The following is a 22,644-nucleotide window of genomic DNA, read 5'->3' on the forward strand; positions in this document are numbered from 1 at the left end:
ATGCCCAAGATAGGGGAGAACCAGAAACATCTGCGATTTAGAATAGATCACATTTTGATTGATTGATTTTAAACCTATTTTTAATCAGATGACCAGTGTCATTTAATGTAAATTAACCTTTTTCAATTGCCAAGACATCTGAGTTTTATAACAGTGGCTGATAGTTGGATCTGAACTGTACAGTAGCATGCTTTTATAAAGCAGTGTAAACCACTTCTAGCTTTTAATTTGTTCAATTTCGATTCTATGACCTAATCATTTTTACAAACATGGAGTGCATGGGTATTGAATTCACTTTTTCAGAGCGCTCCTGAAGGAAAAGGCAGGCAGAGAAGGGTTGTGTTGCACGTATTCCCTCTGCCATGCTCATGTGTTCGCCCTTGTCTGTTGGTTGTTTGGTAGATTGCTTTGTTTGTTTTTCAGCAGGATTGCACAAAATTAGTTGTCAGATCTTGGAAACTTGGTGAAAAGATACGATATGGTGGACAAAGCTGTGGCCAATAGTTTGTCCTTCATTAGTTCATCACTGCATGATGTTAAATAATTAGTTATTACAGGTACTTGTCTTGAAATATTTTGTCTTGGTCATGCAATATTTGTAAGAGGTTTTAATAACATTTCACTGTCATTGATGTGGGTCCCCACAGCAGCCATTCATCTGCGATTTACTGGATAAGAGCAGCTATAGATATTCTAAATACCCCACAGTTAAGTTCATGAGAGCTGGCGGTAAGTAGATGGGCAGCTGTTGGCTGGCTCGGCCACAGTATGAGTCTGCGCCAGTGGCAGGCCCCCCTCCCAGGATGATCTTTCCTCTGAAGGTTAATCAATCCACTCGGCGCCTTTCATGTTTCTGAAAAAAATAAAAGGTGTCAAAAGATTAGTCATTTCAATAGATGCAAATCAGCTAGAAACAAATCAATTTCTCATATTGAGATATTTTGATAGCGTGTAACTCCTATTAAAACTATGAATGAACGACCTAATCCTCCTCCATGCTTTTGATTGCTACTGTCGTCAAGCAATTGTTTTGCTGCTGTGGCTGTATGGATTTTTAATGCCACAGTTGGCAGGTAAAATATATTTAAATATATATATGTTTTACATATTTATATTTTTATATACATGGTATGTATTAAAACATCTTATGCCACATTCTTACTTCAATTTCCAGTCAGTCTAGCACTGTGAAATAAAATAGTCGAATACAGCTGTCTGGAAATTGTGATGACAGAGACATGAGATCAGCAGAAGTGACTGTCTTTAATTTCAGGTTTGAGAGCATCGTCAGTAATATGACACATTTATTGTTCATGCAGAATTAGCAGCGAACGAAAGAGTAAAGTAATGTGGTCTACTCACCGAAGAAAAGGATGCTTCAGTTAAACTGAATTACATTATGTCCACACGTCAAAATGACGTCAGCAAATCATTGTATTTATACCTGTAGTTCAAAGAAAGCGTGATGAGTGGGAATCCATTTAAACCAGAGCACTGACATGGTGGAGCGTCAGCATTTCTCCAACATTCTCAACAGCCCAAATTGTGCTCATCTTCTTCTTTTTTATCAGGAGTAGTCTGAGAATCAATAACGACTCTTCTTTAAGACTGAATGATCTGATTCCTTTTATTCCTGCATAGTAGTGCAGTTCTGACAATATGCATTCATTTTATTAATACCGGCACATTACATCAGAGTATAAGAGTATAACGTGTTTATTCATTTCATTTTCACCTGCTATCAAAACAGTCCTGAGAACACACCAAGGGAAATAGATTTTTATAGGATGCCAAAAAGTGTGTATCCTTGGCTCAATCAGGAATTGTGGCACCCCCACGGACTGGGAATCCCCTGCATTGCATCAAAACCAAAGGAGCAGGTTATGTTCCGCTCGAAATGTCCAGTGAAGTGCTTGAATTGTTCTTCACTTAATCACTTATGTCCTAATGTCTTTACAACGTAATGGAGCAGACGTTTTTGCAATTGCATCATAATGTTTAGTCAATAAAACATTTATACGCAAACTACACTTTATACTTCACCTTGTTTGTGAAGAAACTTAACATTTACAAAGATGCCAGTTATCGCTGGAGATCAGGACTCAGTTACGTTTTTATTTGCAAGTGGGCCGGCAAGTCGAACCTCCTCCTCTGCTGAGGTCTGAACAATTAGACGGCTACAGATATGAGCTGGTCCTTTTTGTCAGACGAAGGAAATCTGCTTTAGCAGTAAGCTTATCTGTTCTCTAAACTGGCATTGGAATAATAATTTTTAGTTCGTGAAAACATTCTCAAAGGTGATATTTTAGGCTGAATTAAGCTGAACACTAATCACTTAAAATTGAAGAACAATCTCATTATCTAAAATTCATTTCTCCTCCACTGCCTGTCAGACGGCACGGTGGGGGGGGGGGGGGGGGGGGCGACCACTCACCCATGCAGCAGAAGAAAAGAGAGAGAAGCGAGACGGATAGCATTTATTTCCATCCCCTTAAAGAAGTAAGGATTTGTCTTTGAGGACAGACACCATGTTTGTCAGAAATGTGGATTAAGTGTCCCTTAAGAGGAAACCTGTCCGGCTAGTTCAGCCATGTTCACAAACAGCATCCCGCTATGCAGGTAATGTGTTCCAATCATGATTTTAATCCTTGACAAAGGAACGTGCACATCCAACAAACGCTCACACAAGAGGTACTAAATTAATCAGTCGGTTTAATTTCTACTGAAACTGACAGTTTCCATGGTATTCAATGAAATATTTCTGTCTTGCTTCATAGTGTTTAATATTTACACTTTTGACAATTGCAGCAAATTTCAAGAAAATTCATCACATCAGTCTGGTGGTGTTTGTTCAGTGGACAAATTAACACTTTTAATTAATTAATTTTCTGTTCAGGCATCTGGGAAGTTTTGTTTTTTGCTGTCGGCCTTGTGATTTGTGATGATGCTATTAATCATTATTTCCTCTGTGCCTCGCTTAGGTGAATGTAGCATGCGTGCTTTAAAAACCTTGAAGCAGCGTTTTTCCTGCTCAGAATCCCTTTTTATATATAAAAAAAGTGAAATCATGGGCTGTCTATGGTTTTTGTTATGTTGAAAGACTTTGTGCTCCACAGTGAAGTCCCCTGCAGTCAGACGATTGTTGAACGTCGCTCTTCATGTTTCAATCCTCATTAAGGTTAATAAAAAATAAACTGGTTGCTTTTATTTCAAAATGAGGCATTAGAATGGCTTCATGAACCAGTCTTTTTCACTTCCTTTAGTTTTAATAGGTTACAGTGTTTATTGATGAGCATAGAAGAAACAATCTTTTGCTGCTCTGCATAAAGTGTACTTCCCGTTTATTGGATACATATTCTTGTCCCACTTTGATGTTTATTTCTCCTCGAGCCTGGCATGTCTGAGCATGTTTGATATGCAGCGTGGCTGTGGTAATGTTTTCCTGGTAGTAAAACAAATTGTGGCAGCATTAAATGCTGAAAGAAACTGTGTACAGAAACGATGATGTCCCTTCAGATTACATCTGCAATGTTGATCATCTTATTCTGCATAGCCGTATCAGCAACGGAGGTGTTCCTGTACAGTTCTGTGCTGGTAAATTCAAATCTTGAAAGTACATTTTATAAATTAGATAACATGAAATGGTTCCGAAGTGTGCCTGCTGTTTTCTTCTGTCGTTTTTAACAATACTCTGAAAAGCATTTAGATAACACAGGGTGCGTAATGAGGGTGCAAACTGGATTGTAGTGGCCTACAAATTATAATTTGCACAATGAAAATGTATTGTTGACCATCTGTCCTTGCTGTAAACATGCTTTATAACCGCATTGTTCTTTTCTTGATTTTATGTAATGGCAGCAGTGCACAGTTGCCCTTGAGAGCAAACTAGTTGTCTTTGATGCGTAGATCTGCATGTAATACTGAGTGAGTCATTCAGTTGCCCACACACACACACACACACACACACACACGCTTTTCAACAGCAGCCTTTCTATGCTGAGGGATTACGGCATTGTCATGAAAACATTAGTGGCTGTTTTGGGTTTTTTTTCTTAATTGAAAGCATAAAAAATAATTTTTCAGAGTAAATTGGATAAATAAAAAAAAATTGGGAGTGAAAAGTCACTGTCCTGGTAATTGGATAATTTCCAGTAAAACATCTTGCTGGAATTCTCAGTAGACCAAAAGGGCAGCACAGTGGCGTAGTGGTTAGGATTCAAACCTTCTTGCTGACGGCGCTATCTGTGGAGTTCATATATTCTCCCCGTGTCTGCATGGGGTTTTCTCCGGGTTCTCTGGTTTCCTCCAACCCCCAAATACATGCAAATTAGGTCAATTGATTACTCTAATTGTCCGTAGTGTGCGAGTGTGTGCGTGAGTGGTTGTCTGTCTCTGTGCGGCCCCGCGATACGCCAGCATTGCACTCAGGTTGTGTGTATCCCGCCTCTCGCCAATAGCAAGCTGGGATAGGCTCCAGCAGCTCGCGTGACCCACAAAGCAATAAAGATGAAGCAAAAAGATGGACGGATAACCTGCTGAGGATGGATAGGGAGTCCCCAGCTGATGCATATTTTATCTTTGTGGTATTGAAATTACTCGCCAAACTGCATGTTTCATATTCACAGAATGTAATACCTGCATCATTCTTGGCCATAGTAGGAGGATTAGGATGAACAAAAAAGTTATTCTGAAATTAGAGACCTGTTTCCATCAAGTTAAAAGATCTTTTCAATATGAGCAGACAATGTATATATGTACGTATGTATGTATACTGTATATATAATTGTTTACATAACATTCCTTGTTGATATTGTCTGCAGGCTATAGCTGTGGCTGGTGGGGAATCCCATTCAGCTTTACAATCACAAAGTGTTTTACGTTTGGTGTTGATACTCGGCTGTTTGCCACGTTAGCTTGATGGCTATCTCTACCCGTGCCAACATGTGACTGGAAGCCAGTCGTGTCCCCGTTGCCTGCTCGTAAGCACTTATTGGATTAAAATGTGCCGTCTTTTATATTGAGTTTAAGTTTAGAAAATATTCAGCGATTTGTTAGTCGCCCTGTTATACCAGAGACTGAGGCCACTGGGAACATCAGATTCAGTCAATGAAACGATTGTTCAAGGCTTATTTTGAGTCTCTTCATTTTGTCGACATGTTATGTAAGAGTTTTTGTGGTATTTATGGGTTTTCTTAAAGATCAGCCAACGTCTTTCATGCGTTTCATAAAAACAATAAGGGCTGTGAGACGGTGTGCCACACTAACATTTTTCTGTGTGCATTCATCGTCTTTAATTCCTTCGTGTTTTGTTTGTTACAGATCGTTCACCTTTTTCCTTCCTGGTGGCGAATGCTGAACGGAGATCTGCCTGTTCGACGCTTGCTAGAGGTGACGGGGTGAGGACGTGGAGGAGTGTTGGTTCGCTGCACAAGGCTTTGGCTCATGACAGTGACTGAACCAGCGAGGCAGTGCCAGTGACCAGGGCGGTGGTGGGCCCGGCCCAGGAGCCCTGACTGTACATGACTCCTGGCTGCACCTGACCTGCGCTGCTCACACCATGGATCAACAGAGAGATAAATATGGCGAGCGGCCCACAAGGTCTGCAAAAGTCGCCCAGGGAAGCCGCAGCGGGCACTCGTCACGACCGTCTGGCTCCTCCAGCTCTTCCGGTGTTCTCATGGTGGGGCCTAATTTCCGTGTGGGCAAGAAGATCGGCTGTGGAAACTTTGGTGAATTGAAACTTGGTAGGTTGAGGCCAACGATTGCGTTAAATTGTTCTAGTAACTGTACGTGATTCTTGTTGGGGCATTTTAGATGTACCATAGTGTGAGTTGGAGCGAGCGCATGAGGCGATGGCACCATTAAAGAACGACCTTTAATGGAGTATTGTGTTTGTTACTGTAACGGGTGAGAAATTCATAGAATATTTTGAGGTTAACTGGTCCACATGTACCACATAAATCAAAATTGAGTAAAAAAAAACCTAATAAAAATGCTTGGCTTTGTTATAATTTAATAAACTCGACTACCACCGCGTACATTTTTAAATATTAAGTATTTTCCTCTTATTTCAGGTAAAAATCTGTACACCAACGAGTATGTAGCGATTAAACTGGTAAGTGAATGCCTTCTTTGATTCTTTAGCTCTGTACACTGTCCAATGCATAAGCATTGTGCTGTCCTTTTAATGTGGGATCAATACTGTTGATTGAGAATTATATTTGTTGGGCTAAAATATGAAACTAATTTTCATTTACCTTTTTTCCAGCATAAATAGGAAATTACTGCTAACACAGGGAAGTTAATAACAAGACCTTTTAATAGCCCATTAAAGCAATAAAATGTAGCATTATTAATTAATTAGTACTACATTAATTGTCAAAACAACTAATTTGCAAATCTATTGTTTTAGTTTTGTACTTTCATTAAATCTTGTATTTCCACCAGTGTTCAAATACTGATTGTTAGGAGGCCGATAACCAATATTTGGAGCCGATATTCATTTGCAGTACAAGTGGGGAAAATATTTGTGTGAGAATTTTGAATCATACAAACTCCGACACTTTGTTTTACAGCTTTTAAACATGTTTAATATTATCAGCAATCTTGTTTTAAGTGATTTAAAGACACGTCTGGAGCGACTAACAGTGTCTGCTGCTTTAACTTTGAAACGTATGCAGTATCTGCTTTCCACAGTTTCTTCACAACCTTTTCTCCTCTCCGCCATCTGCATGAACGCTGTGTGTGCACAGCTGTCACTGCTGATTGGCTCTTACCCGTGCCGTAGCGCTGCGTGTGACCAATCAGATGGTGCTGTGGGTGGGAGTAGTGACTGCAGACAGAGCCAAAATAAGTCAGTTGTAAATTGATCTCTTATTGACCGCCATATTTTAAAACGAGGCCGATGGCGATATTTGTCAAAATGCTGAATATCGGCACCGATATTTGTCCTGGTCGATTATTGGACAATCCCTACATTATGCAAGAACCCATCAAACCAAATCTTTCCTTCTACTGAGAGACCTATTAGCTGAAATGCAATACTACGCAATCAGAAAAATGTTGACATTTTTACAAACCACACTTTTGTTCTTCATTGTTTAATCGAGTGGAAAGCGGTTCTACTCGTTTATTTTTGCTGTTTTGTTGTAGGTCATAACATCACTGTCATTTATTGCGTTATTAACTTTGCAGGAACCGGTGAAGTCGAGGGCGCCACAGTTGCATTTAGAGTACCGGTTCTACAAAACGCTGGGAACTACAGGTAAGCTCACTCGTTTGTCTGTTAGCTGGGCCTTTTTCTTTTGTGTGTGTGTGTGTGTGTGTGTGTGTGAGAGAGAGGCGCCATGACGGTGATTTAGCCGTTTTGGAGGATTCGTTGTAAAGATTTCATCATTTCCACGACAACTGATTACTGCACGCAGGTTACATATTGCGATTTAGCCGGGCAGGAAATGTATTTTAATCTCCAAGGCTCTTGTTTGAATGCTTTGATGATACCAGTAGTGCTCTTTGATATGGAAGGTGTGGATTGAAAGCCAATCAAAGAGATGCATGTCTTGTCTTGTCCACTGAACAGACTTCATTGTTACAATCCTGCATCAATATTCAGAAACTGATGCAGCCTCTGTTAATAGATTGACCAAGGGGTCCGTCCTTTTAATGTTCTGGAGTTTATCTGCTCCAGCCACACGTTCACCTTTGTCTGTCTGTTGGATTTCCAGCAGGTTTACTCAACCCAAATGGGATTATTTGAAGCTTGATGGGAGTATTGGCTTTAGGCCAGAGCCGAGCACGTTTGACTTTGGTGTGGGGGCCGTTAGTGGGAATCATTTATGTGTGGGGTTTACGCTACCGTGCTCAAAAAGCATTCGATTAAAATGATCAACCATATTAAGGGGTTTACTATCTATATATGTACAGGTTGGTGGAGATGCACATAAAAGCCTTGATTCACACGATGTAAAAGGTTGGCTGTTAGAAAACTTTAAAAGTCAATGGTGGTTACAGAGTAATCAGTGATTCTGGCTTGATTGAATTTTGGAAGACTTGGGCGTTAGCCGAGGTACTTACTGCCCTTCTGGAAGGAATCTGTATGCATCTTCAGCAGGATTACTCTCAAGTGTACGAGCAGATTTTGGATAAATTTGTCAGGAGAGGAAGGGTCTGACTTAATGAGTCTGATTCTAAATCTTTAAGGATCAGAAAAAATTCACTGCTTAAATTAAATAAATGATAACACGGACCTAATATTAAAATATAGCAAAAACTGTTCTGATTCAGTTTGTCAAAAGTTAGTGCCTTTGATGCTGAAGAAATCTAGCATTAGTCAAGGCTCCGACTGTGATGGAATCATTGCTTTTACATGCAGGGACATACTGGGGATAAAGAGCTGCTGATGTTTGGAATCTGTGTGCTGTCGGCCTTTCATTCTCTCTTTTTGAGTCTTTATCAACTTGTGGGGGATTTTCTAGCACTAAATGCTACATCACTGCATGTGACCCCCTTTAAAAAAAAGTCATTTGACCCATTTTATCATTAAAATAATCTTTCACGGCCACATTGGAGAAATGCTTTCATGTTTTGGACTGCTCGTGCAGGTTTATCTTGCACCAATGTTGCTTACGTTGCATGGATGTGGTGCTGCATGTAGCTAAGCCAAGTTGCTGTCACTTTAAAGGTCGTGGTGTCAAAGGTCAGCACTAATCCACATCAGCAGATGCTCTTAAATTACATGATATTTTATTATGCCTGCTGTAACATTTTTCCTCGTATCCGGTAACTGATATCTTACTTCATCCATTACCACCAGTGATCATTTTAGGACATTATTAGTTGTACTGAGTGGCTATTTTTTACTGTACCTCTGTTCTGTTGTAAGTATAATTAGTTGGTTAATGGTTATTTGTTTTATCAGTGGTCTAAAGTCACAAGTCAACACTAGGAGCAATGTAACAATGAAAATATTTTTAGTAGTTGCTTGTTGCCCTGGTTAAATTCATTATAATAAAAATATGCGTGATGTTAAGCTGAAGCTCTTTTGCTCGTGCCGCTTGTGCAGTTATTGAAGGTTTTCCTGACAAACCAGTTTTATCATGATGTTAGCGTTTGGCACAGAAAATGCAAGCCACGTTTCTGCTTTATACATTGATCCTTGATGTGCCTTTAGGAGCTGGTTGTGCATATGATAAGCAGACTGAATATAATGGCTATTGTTTTGCAAAGGCGGGGGCTGGAAAAGGCCAACTGTGCGGAAAGTCATTAAATATTTAAAGGCTGGGTCTGCTTCACTAACCTGCCTCTGTCTTCTCCTCCAGATGGGATATCGTGGCCTCATTTCATCTCGGCTGTGTGGTGCGCCACATTCCTCTCAGCCGATGTGGTTTGTCGCAGCGTTTGCGCAATAGTCTTTATGAATTAATGTGGCTTGACCCGGATCCTTAATTAGGTGTTGTATCTGGCGCATTAACCAACTGCCCCTGGGTATTAATGAAGGCGTCCCAATCTGGAATGAAGCAACCTTCCAAATATTTACTGTGTATTTGTTTGGTTTGGTTTTACGAGACACAGATTATGAGGTACTGCTGTGCTGAAGAGAAGACGGTGTCCAAAATCAAGTGTTTGCTCAAGGGTGGGTGCGCATTACCGAGCCGTTGAAGGCACTGGCAGGCAGAGCCCATCGGGAAACACGACACCTGGGACAAAACGTTTCCCCTGGGACACGGCCCACGTCTACGAGGTCTCACAAACATGTAAACGAAAGGCCTAATACACAATATCTGTTCTTCCAAAGGTCGACCGTGGATCAGTGTTAAGAATAGAACTTCGATCCAAAAGATTGGGCATTGTGAGACACTAGAAGGCATATTAGTATCGACCTTTCCTAGTTTTACAACCTTTGTCTTATCAGCCGTTGAGGGAGCTTCCTCTTTTTTTTTCTTTTTTTTTAACTATCCCCCCACCACAAATGAAGAACAAGGAATTTTCCATCCCTCCTTCATTCATCCTTTCTTATTATCTTGAGACAATATTTAATGTCCATAGGTATTTAATTGTTTAGTTTTAGTTAAAACGGATCTTGTTGTTTTACCTGTTATTGACTGTTTTACACACTCAATCAGATCAAACCCCTGTGAACTCTGCTAGTCAGTTGTTCAGTTGATGTGCATTTGACGGAAGTCGCAGTAAATATTGCTACTAGGTGCTTGGATTTTGTTTTTATTAAATATTTCACTGATTGATTCCACATCACCAAATCTACAATGTAAAAACATACTATAGGACGCTATAACTTTCATATTTGTCTTTAATGTTGACAGCTTTGGAGGAGGTTTTGGTGTTTCGTGATAATACTCCCTTTCTGCAATGTCTTGTTATTTTGGCTGCTGTCCCATCGTGACTAAGCAGTCTCAGATTTACATTTCCTTTGTTTTTTTGATATGGAATTAGTCAGACGTTTTACAACCTGAATATCTATGCTCTACGTAGCACTGAGGCCGTGCTCGTTACTTGTGAATCTTTCGTTTGGAAATTTAGTGTGTGTTTTTGTTTTTGCTGCTGTTTCAAGGCAATTAAAGAAATTGTGTGTTGTGTTGGTGTTTTAGGATCTTTGAATGAGACTGAGGGATCATCTGAAGTTGAAACACTAGATAAAGTTGACTGTCTAATTACCGGTAAGATGATGGGTCTTTCCTCAAGGCCCTTATACAAATACAATCAGGTTTGTGCTGCTTTGCCAAACTTGGCTGATGCTCTGGATTGTGCATGTTGCTTCACGTGAAAAGCCTTCATGTTATTACAAGCCATTAGAAACAGTTTCAGGGTGAAGTGCAGACGTCATGTTGTGTCTGGAAGGGTTTGGCCTACCAACCCAAATCATCGGCATGTGATCGCCCAGGAATGAGACACACCTGTCAAGGAGAGACCTTAGATACAATGACATTTGTCTGAATCATTATTGGGCTTGGATTGAGAAAATACGTGCTTCGGTGTGCTTGTTAGGCTGTGTCTTTTTTTGCGATGCTGTTTGCTGGTGGCCTCGGGAATTCAATGCAGGTTGACTCTTTACCAGAGTCAAGCAGCAATGTGCAGTGCTTGAATTCATCACGCTAGGCTAGCCCACAGCATATTCTGCTACAGTGGAGTTTGGAAGGTGGATCTTCAACAGAATGTCATTAGTATAATGGTAATTATCAGATAATGGAACTTTGGTCAGGAACAGGGTGTGGAATCTTGTGTATCCACATGATTCCCCACCTGTCCTTCAGTTTTGATGCCAGTCTGATCCCAGAGCTCGACAGGAAACCACTCCCTTATTAAAGGTGCTCATTACAGCACACACAGGACAGGTGAGTGTCCTATCACAGGCTTGATAAACACAGATGTCTGTTGTAAGAACACTCTGACCCTGACACTTGGAGTACATTTGGAATCATGGATGGAGTCGATGGTTGTGGAAGGAAACCACGAAGAGAACATGCAAGCTCCAGTTACTTTGTTTTGTATTCATACATTCAAAAGCGTTTATTATAGTCTGAAGCATTTAGAAAACGACACCTGCAAATTGTATTTCCTTTACCCAGAAGCTTTCGCTCACTGCTGCATCCTGTCAGTGTTTGTCTTTTCCTCGTGCTTTTCAACTTTGTAACTTCTACTTTAGAAACGACTTGAAGACCAGCTCGAGCGACTATATCCAGGCATTGCTCATTATTTCTGTCTTCCTGTACAAGTCGTGTATAATTTGGCAGCGAGCGGAGATTCTCCCGAGGGTTGTTACGTTTTCATTGGTTTATAATTTGGAGATCCCTGCTTATCATTCGTGAGTAAAAAGCTTGACCAACCTTGTTTTGAATGAAAATGTAAAAAACATGTTCACTTATTTATAGCAAGTTCAGTTCAACAGATTCTTAGGCCTCCCACAGACTCACAGGGTTTTTAAGGCTTTCACCTGTTTCTACGGTACAATTAGCAACCCACAGGAACACAGGATGGAGACCAGCATGACTGCTACCTGTCCATACGCTCACTGGCAGCAGTTACACCACCTATAACGCCGCAGTGTGTAGCCCAATCTGCAAGTCAAATACCTAAAGCAGCGTATTCACACAAATGTGTGAACGTACTGAGTCTTAAATTTAGCATTCCCAGTATCGGTCTGCTTTGGTTACTCGAGCAGAATTAGACTCTTAAACTCTAGAAAGCATGCTCTGTGTGCAGGAGAAGAAGAAAAATACTCAAACTATTTCCATTGACAGTCATCGTATATATTTATTTTTAGAATAAAATATTTCTAAATATAACTTTGGTATTTATTTCCTCCCCCGTTCTTACCACTTTCTTTGAGTTAGTTAGCCGCTGATGTCTGGAAATGTTGTGTCCACAGCATCGAGAGACAGACATGCAGAGACAAAACACAGTACTAGCATGTAAATAAAGCAACTAAACGGGTTCACCGTGGCTTCTTAGAACATTTAATACATACATTTTTAAGATGCATTTATAATTTATGGCACAGCTACCAAAAGGCTTAAAAAACCCTAATTAATTCAAATTGAAGTCTTAATGCTTCACGTGAAAACATTTCAGGGGTAAGAAGCAATAAAAATAAACGTTTGTCTAAGTAAACGTACATTTTCTAAACATGTATGGGGCTCTATATCCATGTGTTGATGAATGGCATATCATTCATTCACATACACATTTCTATACATGTCAACCTCATCGGATGTTCCCCTTTAAGTGTAAATCAAACATGAATTGCATTTTAAATGTAATGATCGCTAATGGGACACAGACCCACGCGTTGAGTCAGACGTCTTTCTGTAGGGAGCTCAAAATCCAGAAGATGGTTCAACTCTGTTCGGGCCATTTCCTAAGAGTTGCCATATCTGAATTTCCAAATACACAAGACAAACAAAGCCACTGCAGTATTTTAATAGTATTTGGTAGATGCTCCATGTTAAAGACTAACTATTGGATAGCTATATCTGCTCTTGTTTTTTGTTTTGTTGCTATCCCATTATGATATTTCAGGCCATGAACTAAGCTTAAGCAGACTGATAAAACGAGGCATGCATGATTGGAGTGGGAGCATTTCTCTGAAGTCTCTTGAGAGGAGGTTTTTAATAGGACTAACTGGCATCAGGCAGGGACAAGCTTTGAATCATGCCCCTCCAGGGGCCATTATCAATCTGACCTGGTTTCCTGTTCTTTGAAACTTAATTTCAGGATGTGGTCAGTAAATCTGACTCTTTTTTTTTTTTTTTTTTTGCATCAGTAGTTTAAACATTACACGTACGAATGGCCAATGTCACAAGCAACTCGCATGCACGGTTTCCAAGATCAGACCTTCCATTATCACTGTTGCATTATACTGACCACACACCAAAGTCCAGAGACCGAAATAAAGTAAGAGCCAAAGTGACAGATGGAAGGGGATTGTGTCGCAATTAAAGTGACAAAAGCCGACCGGACCTGATTGAGTTGGGAGGCGAGGATGAAGATTAGATTTCAGCCTGCAGCAGAGGAGCTAGCCTGTTCTGTTTGTGAGCGCTGTCGTTTTACTTCAGGGTTAATATTTACCTAGCTGCTTCCTCTGCTCTCTCACCTCACTAACCTTGTGGTGCCTCTACTTCTATCTGACCAGTTCCTCTTTGCTTCACCTTGAACCCCAAGTATCGTTTGTCAAAAGTAACAGAGATAATAAACATTCTAGCCGCTCTTATTCTCTGGGTTCCAACTAGCACATGCAACATATCGAAGGTATTTTACGCAGTTCAGTTAGGCCCATCATCTACTAATTATTATTATTATAATATTATAAAACCTGTTGATATTTCATGTCTTCTACACATACAAGTAGTAGAAAGATGAACAAGAAAGACTGACTATAAATGTGCATGTGTGATTTATGTCGCCCCCACACAGGGCTGTGTTCTAATATCTCTCGCCTTGTGTTTCAGCTGAAGGTGTGCCCCAGGTGTTTTACTTTGGACCCTGTGGGAAATACAACGCCATGGTGCTTGAGCTGCTCGGCCCCAGTCTGGAGGACCTCTTTGACCTTTGTGACAGAACCTTTTCACTGAAGACTGTCTTAATGATTGCAATTCAGCTGGTGAGTTCAGAGCATCACATGACGCATCAGCTTCTTATAAAATAGCTTCGATGCACGGCATATGACTGATGTTCCAAATTTTAAAATGCGTTTGAAACCAACAAACAATTACAAATGGCTTGTTAAAACAATCGTTGGTGACTTTTGTTGAATAGATATCAGCGAACAATAGAGCCTTTATTTTCAGATTGCTGTCCAATCTTTCTTTGAGATTCTTAGTTCTGTCAAGATGTTTCATTGTAACTATTTAAAAAGCTCCTAATCAAACCACACCTTAAAAAAGAGCTGGGTATCAGGGAGTCAAGATCCTTCATGATCAATCCCACAAGAAAGATCTCGTTGCTGCCATCATTGCATCATGTTCCCATCGTGTAGCTGTTCTCAGTTACATGTCGCATTATGGATGCTCACCACTATGAGCACTTGGTTAAGATTTCTAAAATAAATGCATCATTGTTCTGATCATAATTTCTGTTGCTTGCATTGTTTACTGCAGTATAGTTTGCATTTAAATGATAGGCCTGATTAGCCTTAGATTCTAACCACTAACTAATAATGGATCTCTATGGCAGCTGTACAACATGGTGAATTAATCATTAGTCGGTCCGTGTAAACAAATAATAACTCCATTATGAGTACTTTTTTAGAAAAAGATACAGATACCATTTGATATCTAAATGCCAAACTGCCATCAGTGGCACCGATCGAGATTTCACCATGCTCTGGACTGTGGGTTTTACAGTGTGATCAACTGTCGAGACTTTTGTTTGTCTTTTTTTCTGTGTATTTTTCTCTGTCCACAAACATCAGATACACACAAAACCAGATTACAGGCCAATCATTAATGTCCATGATACTTTAATAAGTTTGCTGTTGAGACATTAGAGAGAGAAGGGGGGAAACAAGGTAGGGGTATATGTTTTAAGCAGGCATTATTCATGGACGGGGGCATAAGTCAGTACCTCCATTGAATTGAGCCACTATAATCAGGTGGTTTGGCATCTTGAATATCAATTTTCTGTCTTGGTTGTGATGACATCCTCTGGTTTGTCATTGGATCTTTTTGTGTGTGTGTGTGTTTGCTGAATCTGTTGTGTTTGTTTCCCCCCAGATTTCTCGAATGGAGTACGTGCACTCTAAGAACCTCATCTATAGAGATGTGAAACCTGAAAACTTTCTCATCGGACGGCAAGGGAATAAAAAGGAACACATTATCCACATCATTGACTTTGGTCTGGCCAAAGAATACATCGACCCTGAGACCAAAAAACACATTCCATACCGGGAGCATAAGAGCTTGACCGGTACTGCTCGATATATGTCCATTAACACGCATTTAGGCAAAGGTAAGATTTTATAGTTGTGGTTTTTGTTTAGTAATTTATTGTTAAAGTGTTTATATTTTAAGTGCTGCTTTTCGAATCCATTGATTTAGAGCAGAGCCGAAGAGATGACCTGGAGGCCTTAGGCCACATGTTCATGTATTTCCTTCGTGGAAGTCTGCCGTGGCAAGGCTTAAAGGTACGCTGAGTCGTTGGAGCTGTTCCAGGATCTGTTAGGAAATCAAGTTTATTCTATGTAGAAATTATTATTTCTTTCATTAACTTGGATCTGACTCAGTGCCTGAAATCATATTAGATAGCATAAATATAACAACGTCCTTTATCTGTGTTTTCTAACAGTCATTCTTTTTCCTTTAACCAGTTTGCTCTATAGCCACATAACAATGTGTTTTGTTTTTTTTGTATCTAAAATGTTAAGTTATGTGGTTGAAGAGCACTTTCCTGTTTCTCCTGCAGGCCGACACGCTGAAAGAACGGTACCAAAAGATCGGAGACACAAAAAGAAACACTCCCATCGAGGTCCTCTGTGAAAACTTCCCAGGTACTGTAAAGCGTAAGCAGCCACACATTAGTTATGTCTAAAAAAAAAACCAACCTGTGATGTTTGTGTAATTCAGAGGAAATGGCCACCTATCTACGATACGTGAGAAGATTGGACTTCTTTGAAAAGCCTGACTATGAATATCTGAGGACTCTGTTCACGGAGCTGTTTGAGCGGAAAGGATACACGTTTGACTACACTTATGACTGGGTTGGCAGGCAGATAGTAAGTAATGCACAGGAGCACAAACGTTTCTCTGAGCAGCGTGACGGTGCCTTATTCAAATGATTGTCCCTCTCAGCCCACACCAGTGGGGTCTGTTCATATAGACTCTGGAGCGTCTGCCGTCACCAGAGAGACCCATCCTCACAGAGACCGGCCTTCACAGCACCCACCCATTAGAAATCAGGTAGGTTTGTTTTTAGTTCTGTGAGACTTTGTGCGGCTTTAATCTGGCTTTTGTTCCAGTAAAAGGAAGACGAACAAGGCCTACAACCCAGAATGTATGTTTCAGGTCCAAACGTGTGCCTTGTATCGAAGAATTGAGCCCTTTTTACATAGCGATCATTCAAAACCACCACCGAGGACCCTTCCCTGTGCCACCTTCTTTTATTCAGGCGAAATGAAACCAGAAAATTGGAATACCATCTGAACTTTAGGCGCCATGCCTGCATTTCTCAAGCAAAACAGCGTACATGTAGTACATGTGGTGTTTTTAGAGAGCACTTCCTACATCATAGGATAACTTTGCAATACCCAGCATTTATTGTTGCATAATGCTTCCTCTGGATCCTTTGGAAGGTCAGGTTTAGGCTCCAAGTGCAATTTTGGTCCATTGTTTTCTTCTATCAGTTAGCTTCTCCCTGCAGCTAGCAAGGTTTACAATCACCCGGCTGTAGCCCTCAGACATGCGTCATGAAAACGTGACATCTCCGTCCTCTTGCCGCCTCGCTGGGTCTTTTTATATGGACATTGATTTGATTAGTATCAAATGGCTCACTGATTGTTCAGAGATGGTAATTTCTGCACGCGTCAGATGCAGGAGATTCTGCAGTGATAATCAAATGGCCAATCTGCTTTAGCAGCCATAACCTTTTTGTTGTAGCCGTGACATTGAGAGGAAGCAGACATTCCCATCTTCGATTGCTGAGTCAAGTTAATTTAAACAGAGCCGGTGTCGCGTCGCAGAAATGTTGAGCCCTAAACCTCAACCCTGCATTATGTCTTTGTAACGTTAATACAGAAGAGCGAGGTGCAATAGTGCAATGGGCCCTCCTGAAAATACAGTGTAGAAAGGGCTCGGGTCCCAATGTCACCTTCAGCCTGACGTGAGAATGAGGGGAAGCTGTGTTTCAGCATTATTCATTGTTCAATATGATTAAAAACAACAACATTTAAGCCAATCATCTTATATTGAGTCAAACAAACTTACTAGGCAGATGAATTACAAATGTATAAAATCAGAAAGTAAAATTAATTCTATTGGCAGAGGCGTCCAGAGAGGAGGCGATTGAATCGTTCGCTTGCTGCACAGCAATAAAATGAAACATGCCGAAGGGGAACTGTACACATTAGTATTTATCGGCATAAATACTGATAAATACTATCAAGAATCTGTTTGGAATGTGAGCGCTTCACGACTTTTTAGTTCTGTGGCTGAAGCTTTGATTTTGATTCACTCCTTTTTTTTCTTCATCATTTCTCGTTCTGCTTTGCATGCTACCTGGCCTCACACCCAATGATCCATCTTTCCTAACACAATTATTCCATCACTCCCCCCCCCTCCCCCGCCATCACCCTCCCCAAACCTCTTCCCCTCCAAACACCAACGCCTGCGACTACTGAGCAGACAGCAGCCTCAGATCGAAGAGGAGCATGGGAGGTGCAGCCCACACGCCAAGCAAACTCCTCCTATCTGACCTCCCACCTGGCGGCGGACAGGCACGGGGGCTCAGTGCAGGTATACACCCCTCACCCACAACCCCCACCCTGTCTCTATGGAGTCAGATCTGTCTCATAGGTCTGAACGTGGGATGATGCATAACATGCATGTTTAGATGTGAAATACAGAATAATAAAATATAAAATGCTCAATGAAGTCAAACATTGTGAAAACGTTCCAAACGTTTTGTGTCGTTCGCAAATTATTCTGCATTTTGACATTATAAACTTTCAGATTTTGTTTCCTGGTTCCGCAGAAGGGCTCATGTTTCTCATGTCAACCCTATAAACATGATCGATCAGGGGTTTCTGGTACTTCCTGAATGTTATTGGATTTCATAGTTTACCATCATATTTTTGGCTAGTAAATAAAAATGCAGATTCCAGACGTCGTGTCAGGGACACGTTATTTGTCTTGGATTTAGCTTTGTGTGTGAGACAGATCGACGACCATAAACCTCTCCCACATCCTTTACCCCCGGCTGGGAAGTGTTATTTTTCTGCATCACCATATGCATGTCGTCTGGTGCCACCCACCGCGGATTGTGAAATGTTAGAAAATGGCAGCCTTAGTTTTGGCATATTTGATCTCTTGACTACTTCATGGGACGATTTAAGATGAAACCTCCACCTCCGGTCGTACCAAGTATCCTCCCGAGACCCAGTCCGTTGACGTGCGTCCTCTGTAATGGACAAATGTCCACTACAGAGGACATGCTAACGGGCTGGGTCTTGGGAGGATATTTGAGGGGAAATGCAAGGGTCAAGATTCTACTCTTTGCTTGAACCACAGTGCACGCTTTTCTAGATCCTAAATCTACACTAGTCGGTTCTTGTCATTTGGGACCAGTTTAATTTTCACAAATCTGCTTTAATTTATTTACTTTCATTTGTTTTGTGCGTGCGTTGTTCCCGTTTCACTCGCTTCCATTGACGAGGCTCCAAAAGTAACATGGCTTGTTTTGTTCTCTTTAGTAGGAACAGCTCTCCATCGCTGCGCTCCGGGCTAAAGCGTTTTGAAGTAACGGCAGTCTGTGCTCTAGGTGGTCAGCTCGACCAATGGGGAGCTGAATGCAGACGATCCCAATGCAGTTCACTCCAGCGCTCCGATCACAGCTCAGGCAGAGGTGGAGGCGGTCGACGAGGCCAAGTACGTGTTGCACACCTGCCCCTCCCGCTCCCTCCGTCGCTTCCTCTCTTCCCCACTCTTCCTCTCTACCTCTCCCACTTGTTTCCATGTTGTGGAATTGTGACCCCCCCTCCAGCTGTCATCCTGCTGCTCTTATTCACTGTCTGCCTCCCTAGTCTTCTGATCTTTGCTGCTGTCCAGCGCTCAGTATGAGCATTTAAAATTGTTTTAGAAAGACAAACCTGTGTAAAGTCCTGATCAGTCAGAGCAAATATATCATCGTTACTGAGCAGTAATCGATTACCGTAGCCTTCACTGACTCAGCAGAACAGACTGAAACACTTCACTGGAGAACATTAGGCCTTTGCAGTTTGGGATTGGGCAAAATGACAGTAGATTAATTTAGTTTGATAAAAACATAAATAGAATTTAGCACCATGATGCAGACGGTTATAAACTACAAAGACCGACGCTGAGGCAGTTAACGCAAGACCAACATGTTGGAAAACTCCTCAGGAAGGAGGACGGCCTGGTTCGCCCCCTGTTGTGAGGCCGTGGTGGAAACTTTAATGATTTCAGGCTGCTAAGTTCAGCTGCATGTTGAGGCACACGGGATGAGTCCGGGTTATGCAGGTGTCGCCGTTTGACGATCTCTGATCGTGGTGCTGCATCAGAAATATGCTCAATGATGCCTCGTGACGAGGGTGGAGCTGGCGCACCTGCCCCAGCGGCTGAGAACGTGTCACTCCGATGTCACTCATCAGCGATGAATGCTGCGTATCCCCAACACTTAACTCACTAAATTATATTCTTCTTGAGAGATTCTTCTAGTTTAGACATGAAAAATAAATGTGCCTTTTTTTTTTATCGAGCAGCGTAACACACAATTCAGATTTAATGCTAAAACCAAGTATGCGGCCGTAATCTTATTAAACACCCAAATGTATATTACCTCTGTGCTGATAAAATACTTTTATGTATAAATTTGAGGTTTGAGTAAAAAAAAAAATATTGATACGCTCCATTGTTTTGTAAATAATTATCACAGTAAATTCTGATAGGTTTAGTCCAGCTCTTAACGCTCATCATACATATTCCGTTTATCAAAGCCACTGCAAGAATACGATTCCCCTCTGCTCTTCTCCTCAGGAATCTCACGTTCACTTACTTTAATGCGACGGCCTTCTACTTCTGCCCAGACGACTGGCCTTCCTCCTCTTATCTCATTCACAGAATTGTTTGACCGGATGATTGGTGTGTTTACTGCCAGTCTGATGCCTCTCCACTCAAGTTGATAGAAGCGTGATCTAAATCCTGAACACCATCCATCTGATGCAGTTTATATTTATCTTATGAGCACGAGGGAATGACAGGTTAATAATTAATACTGCATATACTCTGATCTTTCATGTGTTCATGTGCATTTAAGGCTGGAAACGAGCTCCTCGCTCAGCAACGCAGGACGCAGCTGAATATAGCATTAAGAGCAGTCTGCTGCGTCTTGTTTTAAGTTTATCGTTCTCATGACTGGATTGGGACATTTAATTTCATTGTTTTCCATGAAAATGTAGACTGGAAAGTGTTAATGAGGTATTTTGTAAAGGATGTTAAAAGCTCATCTCACTATTTATCTTAAACTGTACTTCCTGGTAGGCCTCGGACTTCCTCTGTTTAACTTTTCCAGCCTGACTTTCCCTCTGCGTGGTTGATTCTGATTTGGTGTGCGTGTGTGTGTGTGCGTGTGTGTGTGTGTGTGTGTGTGTGTGTGTGTGTGTGTGTGTGTGTGTGGTTAGCATGAGCCCGGTCCCGCTCACCTTGGTCTTGCTGTACTAATCGTACTTTTCTCTGGACACTTTTTCCTCTCTCCTCTTCTGTAGCTGCGTGAAAATGCTCAACCTGTGGTGAGTCCCTCTCTGCTAGTCCACATCAGACTCATGGGACAGGGAGTGGACCAGCCCAGACCGGGCCCAGTGGAGTTAATTACAGCTGTTAACTAGAACCCCACTGGTGCTACAGTGAACAGTCTCCGTTGTGCAATGTCAGGTCTCGACCACCGCCTAATGTTTAGTGGCAACGTGAATAAACAAGGCAGTACACAGCCCACAGAAGGTACTAGCGAGTACTTTCTGTGGGCTCCTGGAGTATGTGTAAGAACTGAGACATTGCTACTTTCTACTTCAGACTAACGTCTTTAAACCGTGATTGATTTTAAACGCACCCAGTCGCTGTCCTATGGCATGACCCACGTCTGTGTTTCTTGTCTTTGTATGTTTTTACTGGCCTCTCGGGCTCGCCATGTTGTCTGTGTGTGTGCACTGATCCGTTTTATGCATGGGAGGGAATCATTGCTTCAGAATAACAGCGCAGCAGCGTGCAGTCGCTGCCCTCTCTGCCTTGCTTCTGCTCTTAGAACGTTGGAGATGAATAAGTACGCAAACGCTCGGTGAGGAAGCACCCGCTGTGTTTTAGTGTTTTACAAGTCGGAGCTCTTTCCGGCTGTCGTGCGCGTCGTCATGATCAGCAACATTTATATCTGTCAGGATTTAGAAGACCGAGTTCTCCTGCCGTTCGACGTACCGACTGAAGCGTTCAGATCCTTTGTTCTCTCTCGTCTCCGTGTTGCTTTCATTTTTCTGCCTCTGTCTGCAGGTGCTGCTGTTTCTTCAGGCGAAAACGGAAGAAGAACACGCCAAGGCACAAATGATCGTCCGCCAGCTGACCTGCAACGCTCCGAGTGTCCGGCTCCTTTGATTGTGATTTCAGAAATCAAAAAAGGTCCCATTCCGAATACAAGAGGGAGGCAGCTGAAAGCTCTCGGTTGAATTGTTCTCTTGAGGGACCCGTTAAAAAAATGGTTTGAGTTGTAAAAAGATGTTTGTGTCTTTGATGAAAGTCCGTTTTCAGGTGTTTCTGTTTCGCAGGCCAGCCATCTGAACGGGGAACCTTTTTGTTGGAACTGACGAGGGAAGAATCAATTTTCTATTCAAGGCGGCCAACTTTTTTTCTCTCAAAGCTTTACGGCAATTTTCACTCTGCTTTCTCTCCTCGCAAAGGGAGAGACGGATCTTCCTGTGGAATCTTACCACCTTTGCTTACAAAGATTTTTATTATTATTATTTTCATTTCCCCCCCCCCCCCTCTGTCAAGTCCTGGTTCAGAGAGGCTCGCCCCCCCGGTCTGTGTGCTAACTCATGTAGACACGAAGCCGCTTTGGTGTTTCCTGGCGTGGGACTGAATGTAAAACCTGAACACGCAAGGAGCGAAGAGTGTAACTGCCAATCTTCACACGGGGGCACAAAGAGGTTCCGTCTGCCGTTTGGCCCCTGCACTTTTTATTTTCCTCCAAAGAGGTCAGCCCTGGCGCTGCAAGCTGGGCCTGAGAACAGAAGACCAGAGACGCCTCCTGCACTACGTTCTCTGAGGACGATTTCTGCTCCCGCTGCTTGGTTTGACCACGCCGCTGTCAAAAACACTACAATCTCTGACTGTCACGTCGTCTCGCTCCCGTTGGCTTTGTGATGACGAGCAGCAGCTTGGGGGGGGGGGGGCGAAAATGCTATTTATGCTATTTATCTCA

General features: G+C 41.8%; 1 protein-coding gene across 1 annotated transcript; it reads left to right on the plus strand.

Moving 5' to 3' along the window:
• The first annotated feature begins 5,487 nt into the window (after positions 1–5,487).
• csnk1g1 (casein kinase 1, gamma 1) lies at positions 5,488–21,771 on the plus strand. The gene is made up of 13 exons (XM_068742229.1): positions 5,488–5,744; positions 6,075–6,115; positions 7,195–7,264; positions 13,962–14,113; positions 15,225–15,459; positions 15,549–15,634; positions 15,913–15,997; positions 16,074–16,222; positions 16,299–16,406; positions 17,847–17,957; positions 18,982–19,088; positions 20,945–20,968; positions 21,717–21,771. The coding sequence occupies exons 1-13, from the start codon at positions 5,558–5,560 to the stop codon at positions 21,769–21,771; spliced, it is 1,410 nt and encodes a 469-aa protein (XP_068598330.1). The 5' UTR covers positions 5,488–5,557.
• Positions 21,772–22,644: the final 873 nt, after the last annotated feature.

This window comes from Brachionichthys hirsutus, chromosome 1, assembly GCF_040956055.1.
Source record: "Brachionichthys hirsutus isolate HB-005 chromosome 1, CSIRO-AGI_Bhir_v1, whole genome shotgun sequence".
Classification (NCBI taxonomy): domain Eukaryota; kingdom Metazoa; phylum Chordata; class Actinopteri; order Lophiiformes; family Brachionichthyidae; genus Brachionichthys; species Brachionichthys hirsutus.

Bases quoted from the DNA above. Each gene is read 5' to 3' on its own strand.
- csnk1g1 (XM_068742229.1), top strand. From the start codon at position 5,558: ATGGATCAACAGAGAGATAAATATGGCGAGCGGCCCACAAGGTCTGCA. The intron at 7,265-13,961 runs GTAAGCTCACTC...CTTGTGTTTCAG, and splicing joins CAAAACGCTGGGAACTACAG to CTGAAGGTGTGCCCCAGGTG. The intron at 17,958-18,981 runs GTATACACCCCT...TCTGTGCTCTAG, and splicing joins GGCACGGGGGCTCAGTGCAG to GTGGTCAGCTCGACCAATGG.